The sequence below is a fragment of the Ipomoea nil genome, unplaced genomic scaffold, assembly GCF_001879475.1.
Source record: "Ipomoea nil cultivar Tokyo-kokei standard unplaced genomic scaffold, Asagao_1.1 scaffold2975, whole genome shotgun sequence".
Lineage (NCBI taxonomy): Eukaryota > Viridiplantae > Streptophyta > Magnoliopsida > Solanales > Convolvulaceae > Ipomoea > Ipomoea nil.
In genome coordinates this window covers 336,625-348,049 of record NW_017619403.1, presented here as the reverse complement: position 1 = coordinate 348,049, position 11,425 = coordinate 336,625, and the positions used below count along the sequence as shown (strand labels likewise).

At 32.5% G+C, this 11,425-nt stretch overlaps 1 protein-coding gene across 1 annotated transcript; it reads left to right on the top strand.

Moving 5' to 3' along the window:
- Positions 1-243: 243 nt before the first annotated feature.
- LOC109163145 (mitogen-activated protein kinase kinase 9-like) lies at positions 244-1,472 on the top strand. Its single transcript, XM_019311889.1, has one exon. It carries the CDS (start codon positions 315-317, stop codon positions 1,299-1,301), a length of 987 nt encoding a protein of 328 aa, XP_019167434.1. The 5' UTR covers positions 244-314; the 3' UTR covers positions 1,302-1,472.
- Positions 1,473-11,425: the final 9,953 nt, after the last annotated feature.

Here is an 11,425-nt window from a genome sequence, read left to right as displayed (position 1 = left end):
CTATGATGAGTGGAAAAAGACAATTACAAATATAAAAGTCTTTTCTTATGATGAGTGGGAAAAGATTTCTATTTATCCATATAGATATAGTTGTTATGAGCTAATTTTTCTTAAATAAAACTTATAAAAGTAATCGAAATTCCAGAGTGAGACAAAAACGTCGACGTAAATATCCACTTCACATACACTTTATGGGTCCCACGCTATCGTTCCCGCTATCCTCTCACCTTCCTCCTATGAGCTCTCTTCTTCCACTTATATAAACCTCTCCGCTTTCTTCTCCGATTATCTCTCCCTCGGCTCACGTGTTTCAAATGGCACTCGTGCGAGAGCGCCGCCAGATCAACCTCCGCCTCCCTCTGCCGGAACCCTCCGAGCGCCGCCCGCGTTTCCCCTTCGCCGCCGTCGTCGGCCAGTCGTCGTCCGCCGCCGCCGCCGCCTCCTTCGCGATATCGGACTTCGAGAAGCTGCAGGTGCTGGGGCACGGCAACGGGGGGACTGTGTACGAGGTGAGACACAAGCGGACGGCGACGGCGTACGCCTTGAAAGTGGTGCACGGCGACAGCGACCCCGCCGTGCGCCGCCAGATCCACCGCGAGATCTCGATCCTCCGCTGCACGGACTCGCCGCACGTGATCAAGTGCCACGGGACCGTCGAGATGCCCGGCGGAGACATCGCGATTTTGATGGAGTACATGGACGCCGGAACCCTAGATAGCTTCCTGAAGAAATCCGAGAAATTCGAGAAATCCTCCTCCGCCTCCGCCGCCGCGGAAACCTCGCTGGCGAGAATCGCGAAGCAAGTGCTTCTCGGCCTGGATTACCTCCACTCCCACAAGATCATTCACCGGGATCTGAAGCCCTCAAACCTACTGGTAAACCAGGACGGCGAGGTGAAAATCGCCGATTTCGGGGTGAGCAAGATGATGTGCCGGACGCTGGACTCCTGCAACTCCTATGTCGGAACCTGCGCTTACATGAGCCCGGAGAGGTTCGATCCGGAAACCTACGGCGCAAACTACGACGTTTACGCCGGCGACGTCTGGAGCTTGGGGCTCACTCTAATGGAGCTCTACATGGGCCACTTTCCCCTGCTGCCGCCGGAGCAGAGGCCCGACTGGGCGACGCTAATGTGCGCCATATGCTTCGGGGAGCCGCCGAGCTTGCCGGAGGAATCTTCCGGCGAGTTCAGGGATTTCATTGATCGGTGTTTGCAGAAGGAATCCGGTGAACGGTGGAGCGCACAGCAACTGTTACAGCACCCGTTTGTACGGGATATTGAATTGAAATTGCAACAATAAAAAAGTGTTTGAAAAAAGTGAAAAAGTGAAATTTATAGGATAGGGAGTTCTGTTGTAGATATAGAAAGGGATTTTTTGAATCTTTGGATTCAGTTCAATGTATATTCTCTTTGCCCTGAATCTTTTGTGAAGAATGATGAGAAACGATTTTGTTTCACATCATTTTTCCTTATAAATTTGGAGATTAATTTAACTTTCAAATTGCATTTATATGATTTAAAAGATGGAGAAAATTATTCTCATGTTTAGTGCAACTTTCAACTTAAAATAAATTTTTGATCTAGTGGTCTAGTGACGCAAATGGCTCTCTTATTGATATTGACTCTTCTCCCAAATGGGAGGAGAATGGAGTATTGACTCTTTGTGCTGCATATTATATTGTAATAGAGTCAGTAGTACTAAAAAAATAAATAAATAAATCCTATTCATTCCATTACGAATGATAACAATACTATTTATCAAAAAGAAAATATTTATCTCACATTGAATAATGCAATTGTAATACACAATTACTACTCCCTAATTCTTAGTTTACAAATTACAAAGAAGATAATGATATTTTAGAAGGAAGAAACAACAAACAAATTAAAGAATTGTGGTGATCAAGATTTTTTAAAAGTATAAATCAAATATTAACAAGTTTTGAAGATCTCGTAAATATTACTCCGTAATATTTTAATATGGTATATTGCACGTAAACTCTATGGTGATAGACCTTTTGTTTTTGTTTTTGTTTTTGTCTTTTAACATGTCAAAATTTGTTAAGAAACATTTTTGTGTTGGTTCGTAATTGATTAAAAGTTTTTGAAAAAAAATTCCAAGTTTCATAACTAATAAAAAATTCAAAAACTAGTTTCAGTATTTTCAAATCATTTTTTTAAATTATAACCCAAATAAAATATTTTTCAACCCAAAAAAACCATTTTGAAGATATGTACCTTCAAAAAAACGTATTTGAATATTAGTGAAGATAAATTTGTATTGACTAAAAGTGTTAGTGTGGCGATTCAAACATTTTAACCCCTCCCCCTAACAAACTTGTTATCCATTCTTCCAACAAATGCGAAAAAAAATAAAATAAAATAAAAATGCACTACTTTCAATAAGCAGCAGACTTGGTTTTCTCTATGCTTAAGCATTCGCAAAATGGTGGGGAAGAAATTAAGAAAATGCTCCACATAATCTAAAACTACTTTGATAAAACAACAAAGTTGTGATAACTGCAAACTTGTACACAAATACATATAATTTCAGATTCTAATGTATAATATGCATAATCTATTCTGAAATAGTTTGTGTGTATTTATGTTGACGATTGTGTATATTCATGTTGATTTGTAGGTTCTCATCACGAAAAGAGAAATTTTCATTTGATCATTAGTATATATATATATATATATATATATATATATATATATATATATATATATATATTTGAATTCAAATGAGGACAATTATATTATAGAGGACTGTGAGGACAGACGTGTGTGTCATTAGCCTGTAATAGAGCCTCGGTTCGAAACCTGATGTTTACATGTATTCTTGTGTGCCTGATATTAATTTATTATGTGCCAATTATTTGTCCGCACAGTCCTCTATATATTGTTGTGCTCATTTGAACTCAACCCTATATATATATATATATATATATATATATATATATATGAAATTTCCATTTTCTTGTTTTCTCATTTTTATGTTTCCAGTTTCCATGCTACATAGCTAAAATGATGTCATTAATTAATTCAAGAGAGGCATTTTTTTTTTTTTTTTGCCAAACACTCCGTGCTTTGTCACAAAAGATCTTTCTTGTGTGGTTTAGCTCTCCTATGTAATTTGTGAAGTATTATACAAGAGTAATTAAAATTTTCAAGTGTACATTATATTTTCAAGTATAATTGCAAGTTTTCTCTCATCATCCATTTTTTTTTTAAAAAAAAAAAAAAGGAGAGAGAGGTGTTCTTTAAATCAAGGTTTTTATTTAAGTTTTAATTTTCGAAGCTTAAAAATATGATTAAGAATATTTATTTATTCCAAGTTAAATACATTATGCTTGTAAACTTTTATTTTTCTACTTATTAGAGATATGTTTTTTGATTTATAAAAAAGTCTGCCATCACTATTTGAATTTGAATATGAATTATGCAATCACTATTTGAATATAAATATGAATTATGCGTGAAGTTCACTCTATGATCCTAATGCACAAAAAATGACAATAAAATAAATCAACTTAAATTGCTTATAGTTAATTAAGTCAAACCATAAATATGATTTTTCAAAGCATAAAAATAAATTGTGACCTAGGTAGACTTGTAGTAGCCTCCAGCATCTCAAGGACTGGGCTTTGCCCTCCCAAGCTAGGAAGCAGAGGTTTTGGTTATTCGAGAGACTCTTAGCTCGCTCAAAAGACTGAACTATGATTAAGTTCAAGTGGAATTCGATGTCCTAACTGTGGTTCAATCCCTCAATTACGAGAGTCGTCAAGCCAGGCATCTTCTTTCGATTTTATTATCCTTGATGTTAAAGATTTACTGAGTCAATTTACTAATGTTGCAATCTCTTTTGTTAAACCTTCTGCGAATTGAGTTGCTCATTTATTAGCTCGGAACTCCATTTCTAATGCAAATCTTAAGAAATGGTTATTTAACTTTCTAACTTTATCTGTAATTCCCTCTGTTATGATCTTTCGTATGAATTTGTTTCTTAAAAAAAAAAAAAAACAAAACAAAACAAAATAAAATGTGACAATCAAAATGTTACTTTCAAGTACGTGGAGTTGCACCGATTTTTTAAAATTGATGACGCCACTGCTTATGTCTGAACTATTTGATCGGATTAGCGTACCGGTAAATTAGTGTTACATCATTGCTTGATTGGAATCCACCCAGAAGCTACTCTTTATCAATAATGGCAAGTCATTGTTGTATAGCAGAAATTGTAATGTATAATGATAGAGACATAATAGTAAAAAATAAATAATAAATAAATACTAGAAGTGATAGAATCTCTATTATATTGAAATAATTAAATATTATCGTAATATTTCTATTTATATTGTAAAAAAAGGTAATTAAGATTATTTAGTTACATATAATGTACAAAGTTATACAACGATTGGTGTAGAACCATATAAAGAAAATGTTTATTTATAATCTTTACACTATATTTGAGAGTTATAACGGTACATTATACTTTTATTTATTTAGTCATCAATATTAAAAATCATTAAATATCAACGAAGTTATAACAATGTAATGTTAATTATGTGAAGAGTTAATTCTATTTTTAGTCTTAGATTTATAGGTGACAGTCTACTTTTAGTATTTTTTTTATCAGAAATTCACATTTGATCCTAGTATATTATATTGTGGCATGACCATTATTTTTGGTCCTCTATCAACAAAACAATTTTAACACCATGAAATACAAAGACATTTCAGTCTTCAAATACAGATTTTTTCAAAAAAATAAACATAAAATATAATGGGGTCAACTCATTTTGTATAAAAATAACCGATATGTCTTTGCATTTAACGATTTCGTTAAAGAATGACAAAAAATGGTCATACCACAATAATACTAGAACCAAATGTGGATGTTCTGATACAAAAAGAATTAAAAGTGAGCTGCTACTTATAAGTCTAGGACTAAAAATGGAATTAACTAATTATGTCAAACAAAAATTCCGTAAGCGTAATTTTGTCGAATAAGAATGCATTATTGTATAACATTTGAATAACAATTTATACATTTATTAGCATAAGAAAAAATAGACAAAAACGTTGACGTAACCCGAATTGACACACCAATTTTTATTACCCTCATTTTTGTTTTATTTTTCTCATATTAATTATCTAATTTATGTTGAAACAATTACATTTACAGGGCGTTTGGTTGGAGGGAATTTAAATTCTCTTTTTACCTTATTCTAAAGGTCATAAAATTCCTTAGTTTGGTTGGAAGGAATTGCAATTCCATGCAATTGCAATTCTCCCATTTTCATGGAATTAAAATCTCATGTCCCTCTTAGGATTTTAAGAAGAAAAAATTTAGTGATGAGACAAAATTATCTCTCTTTTTTTAACCTAAAATTAATACCACAACAATAATGGACATTTTGAACTTTATACTCCTTATTCCTTTCAATTCCCATGTATACCAAACATTGAAATTGAAATTCTCAGTAATTCTAATCCTGTAAACCAAACACTGGAATTTAAATTCTCACTTTATTCCCAGTAATTCATCTCCCATGGAATTGCAATTTCTTTCCTACGCAATTCCCCCCTTCAACCAAACGCCCTGTTACATGCACCAACTAATTTATGTGGGGCATTTCATTTTCTTTCTTATTCTCTCAAAAGTTTAATCTCCAACCACAAGGGTTCGATAAAGCATTTGAGAGAATTTAAATCATGCACGATGACTCAATGGCTCAGCAGACATGACTAAATGTCAGTGCGCACAAGAGATCTGCTTACTTTGGACATAATTACTACACTGTCACTGTCGAGGTTCAAAACTTGTTCTCTTCTCCAAAATACTACCCACTGAACCAGTGAACTAAACCCGTACAAGCGACATTTCATTTTCCTTACAAAACACGTGGTATATATACTAGTACTATGTAATTAAAACCACGTTTGAGCAAAGGAAACTACTAGGATATATAGGTCGAAGATTTGGACTTGCATGAGAGTTGTCGAGCTTGACTTATATTTTAGCATTTTACCATCTTACTTTTCAAGTTTCTGTGGGCTATTGGCCTAACTTGACTACTTTAACCGCTCTCAATCTCAACCACAGCTACGTAGAAGCCTCATATCTCACACATTTAATTTAATTTATTACACCCATTAGTTATATGAATAATACTCTCTAGTTGCGGCTATATTTTGTCTGACTTATTACATATTTGACATGTATGTGTTTGTCACGTACAAGTTAAGTGTAGAATTTTGCTATATTTCGTTAAATTTGGAACTATCCAATCAATATTGATTTGCTTGATTCAAAATGACATTTGGGTGTTAAATACTATGGAATGGGGACAAAAATGTACAAAGTAGGAAATGAATAGCTATCCAATGAATAATGCTATTTTCCCTTATCAACTCTCATGTTTACTTTTTAACATGATAATAAAACATTATATTCATTGGGAGCAAATTCAAATTTTAGTTATCGACAATTGTAACATTGTCACGTTTTATCTTATTCTTTTAATTTTGTGTCATTGCATTCTTGACTTTAATTTGTTTGTTACAAATAGTTGTCTGTTAAAATTTATATCGTTCAACGGTTTAATAAAGAGGATTAATCATAAGTTCATTCAATTACAAGAGTTTATAAGAGAGGAAGTTAAATTAAATGTTGAGGCAAGAAATTAAAGTTAAATAATTGAATTACATGTGTATAGTATTTGTTAAATGTTAAATACTACAATAGTCACGGACAATTGTAACATTGCCACATTTTGTTTAGTTTAAAAAAAAAAAAAAAAAAAAAAAAAGAGTTTGGCGAACTATGTTAGCCCTGTTTGGTAACATAGTTAACTTATCATCAGTTAATTTTGATTTATTTGACCACTATTAGGTTGTTTGACTTTGTTAAATAGCCAATATAAGTGTTTGATTACTTAGCTTTTTGTAACAGTTTTATTGCTCCAAAATGCTAAAATACAAAAAAGTCGTTTTGCATGTAATCCGCTATCAGCTAACAACTAATTTACCAAACACTTTTCTACAATCAGCTAATGCTATCAACTAGTCAAACTCATTAACCCAATCAGTTAACAGCTATTTACCAAACACCCCATTGTTTCTCATTTATGACTTATTTGATGCGAAATACATGCATCATTGGTCTATTGTCAACAAAACATTTCAGTTTTAGTTATTATGATATCAATTTTAAAATCTAATTAGAATATAAAAGATTATCAAGAAAAATTAATTGTATTTACTAAATGCAAAATCTAATCTTTTCGAAACACAAGACATACTAAGTTCAGTGCAGTTTGCCAAGCACCTTGTGTTCAGATAGCATGTAATGACCTCTTTTATGTGGGAGGTCATGAGATTGAGCCTTAGTGGGGGCGTTGTTGACTCCGTTGCAACGGCCAGTTTGATGTTGTTTATTTTAAAAAAAAAAATTAATTTAACATACTCAATTATTAAATTTATTTTTTATTTTTATTTTATTTTTATTTTTTATATTAAATTTATAATTATCAATTCAATTAAATTTTCATAATTATCAATAATTATATTATTAAATTTATAATTATCAATAACATTGGATCAATTTTATAATTATGATTACAATTACACTTATAATTTTTGGAATGATAATAAATAAAAAAATCATTAAAATATAATATAGTAAAATAGCGTGGCTCTACAAAATATTGAGAAAAAAAAACTTAAAATAAATGGAAAGAATGATTTTTGTGATTGAGTGAGATAGTGGATGATGGGATGAATGTTGTGACCCATAAAAAATTGAAAAAAAAAAAAAACACAACTGATGATGAGGATGCTAAATCTTTTGTAACAAATTTTATCAGAAATGATGGGACTTGATTTGATTAATATGTGATACGATTTACCAACTAATATTTGAAAAATGTACTTCCCTGACCAAGTTTTGTACATTACATAACAAGGGCCATTTCTGTTGCCCAAATGGCAGCACATTACATCAACAACAGGATGTACAAAATTGTTGCATCATTGTGATAATTATAGTCTATAGATTTGCCAATTTGGTACATACGATTGGGGAAAATAGCATTTATCATAATTTTAAATACCAACAGTCTTAAATATATGAACTTAAACAGTTGTAATCTATTAAATCTCATTGCTTCACAGTTGTTCACAATTCACAACTTCACACAAAACAATATAATAATAATAATAATAATAATAATAATAATAATAATAATAATAATAATAATAATAATAATGTTTATTAAATTATTAGAGGGATGTTGAGCCGTTACACTCTCACTTGGCTGTAATCAAGTGCTTAATCATAATTTATAGTGAATTTTTAAAAAAAATTATAATGATTGGATTCCAACTAAAGCAATTATACTAATTATTCCAAAAGGCTGAACCCCAACCCTAAGGGCCCCCCACACCCCGGCCCGACAGAGCGAAGCAATTATACTAATTAGAATTATTATCTCTAGCAATTAAAAAAGTATAATGCCGGGTTAAATTGATGTAGTCTTTATCATTCCGCTAAATGAGTTTGATTTAAGGGAAATTTTATACGAGTTATAATGGTGTGCTTTACAAATTTATAGTTTATGTTTTGTCAAAGATATATACTAAGAGAAGAGTACAACATGCAAATAATAACGCACAGCTTTGCAAAGACACGATATTACAATTCAACACATTATATATAAGTTTTTCTTTTAGTATTTTAATGTGGTTTCTAAATATATAAACTTTATATATCAAAACTAAATATTATAAAAAATAAATTCGTAGATAATTTGAATATAAGTTTCATTAATCAAATTAAGAAACAGTTTCTGATAGTTTGTGGTTTACAAAATTGTATAATGTGTTTTTTTAGAAGTAATAGAGGTCCTCTTGATGTTGCACTTTATCTCCAATGATCAAATTATAAGGGTTACCTTTTACTCTTTTAGACTCGATCTTTTGATTTGATTGCGCTCGTACGGACTTAACTCACTGGTTTAATAAGCAGTATTTAGAAGAAGATATTAAAATTTGAATTTCGACAATAACAGTGTGAGAATTATGCTCAAAGTAAGCAGATCGTCATCACACCGTGAGTTGAAGATTTAATCTTTTGAAAGAAAAAGATTCTCTTGATTGCGATAAATAAATAAATTTGCTTTAAACAATACAGGGAGCTTCAGGGTAGATTCCAATTCTTTTATCCGCCCACAGTCCACGTACTACTTATGTGCTAATCTAATCCAATCGTTACAAATTAATTAGCAGTCACGTCAAGTGTAAAACAGGCAAATTATTGATATGGCGTCAGGTATAAAATTTTGGAATACATGTAATAGAACTCTGACAACAGACCCAACAACAGTTCCGAACGCAGCGTTGCAACGGCATGATCCTTTGGTAGGGGAATGTGTATGGTGTTAGTGTTCCGCAAGGGTTAGGGTAGAAGATTTTAGTGTAGTAAATGGTGGGGGGAAATAATTAGTGGGCATGAAATTCCTAAAAATACCCAGTTTTAAACAGTTGTTAAAGAAAATTTCACAAAAGGATTAAATTGGCTACGATTGAAATAATTGAGCGAACGAATCTGCTCAAATTGGAAACCAGGGACTACATTGCATATATGCTAATAATTGGTGGATTAAAAGTGCGATTTTTTATTTTTCCAGCTTATTCGCCTGCGCAATCATTATATCATGGACCATGGTCCACCATGTAAGATGGATTACTGACATAAGGTACATTTTTAATATATTGAAGATAGAGTATTTGTGTCCTGAAGATGCATTATTTAAAAATACATTATTTGTAATACACGTATCTTTAATATATTTAAGTGATTTATCTTAAAGGTAGACTATGTTGTATGTTATAATAATTAAGACGTACTATTATATTCGTGGGCGTCTTTTTCTCAAGTTGCGTATTTTGGGTTTAAAAGCATGCTTGCTGGCCTGGTTAAAGATAATCAAATCATCAACCTCAACTTCCTTTTTCTACGAAAGATCGCATCTCAATCTTGTGGAAAAAGTCTATGGACGTCAACTTCTTTTAGCGCACAATTTGTCTCTCTACTTGCTCAATTTATTCGAATAAGACAAATATATTTAATCACTGCTTCATATTTTCAATTGCACTTTTCGTTATATTTTTGAGGAATTATTAAGTTTTATAACTCACTAATATATTCTATTATTAGGAGTTCTGATTTCAAGATTTTAACACTTAAATAAGGGTTATACAATCCTCATTGATGTGAGCTGTAATCGTTCACTATGTATAGTCTCGGACTTTCGGGTAGTTGAGTATGTTGTCAGAGAACGTTCCCGAGCTAAGTTATCTTATATAAGTCTAGGGGTGGGAATAGGTCAGGCCCCTACCAGGGGCCTATGGCCTGGCCTGTTTAGGGCCTGGCCTGGCCTGGCCTGTTTAGTTAAAAGGCCAGGCTTAGGCCTAGTTAATAGCCTATTTAGTTAAATAAGCTTAGGCTTATATGTGAAAGCCTGGCCTACGAGCCTGCAGGCCTGGCCTGTTTATGTATATAATATATATAAAATATATATTTAATATTAATTATTTTATATTATATTTTATAACTAATATTTTGTAATAATTACAATATAACCCAGTATATATATATATAAGTATAAAGTCAATATCTGATAACCCTAGGACTGTCTGCGTTTGTGGCTTTGTGGACACAAACTGTCCTGTACTCGTTTCTTCCCCAAAAATCGAAATCTTCGAATCGACTAACGCGACTCCGGCGAGGCTGCGGGCGGTGAGGCGGCGTGGCGAGGTGGCGACCGGAGTTGGACAAGCGGCGACCGCAGTTGGACGACTCAGACTGCTTTTCTGCTATCTGCTTGGTGGCGACCGGCGATCGGAGGTTAGTTTTATTAAATATACGTTTGTTTGTTTAATTGTTTATTGAAGTAGACACTCAGACATGCGTTTCATCACCTGTTTATTGAAGTAATATGCATACTGCCTTGACTGTTATTTAATATACACAGGCCTGAGTGTTGTTTAAGCAGAAATATGTGGCCACGATTATCAATTTATCACACACACTCTGACAATTATCAGAATAATAAAAACCAATAGCATGAACCCATACACGTAATAAACCTATTGAAAGCAAAGATCAAGTAATGAATCTGCTAATTAAAGGACACAGTGATTGTATATGGTCAACAAAGTAATTGACAGTAGTTATTATTTAGTTCAAATAACTAAATAAATAAATAACTAAATAAATAATGTTATGCACTTATGCACTAATAAATTGATTAGTTATACACTAATAAGGAACTGCAAGTCTGCAATGAGCAATTTAATTAGTTTATTACTATAAACAATTATTACTCAGTTTATTGATTAGTTAAGCAGACTAATAAA

What these genes read in the sequence shown, in the direction of transcription:
- LOC109163145 (XM_019311889.1), top strand. Translation starts at nt 315, where the DNA reads ATGGCACTCGTGCGAGAGCGCCGCCAGATCAACCTCCGCCTCCCTCTG.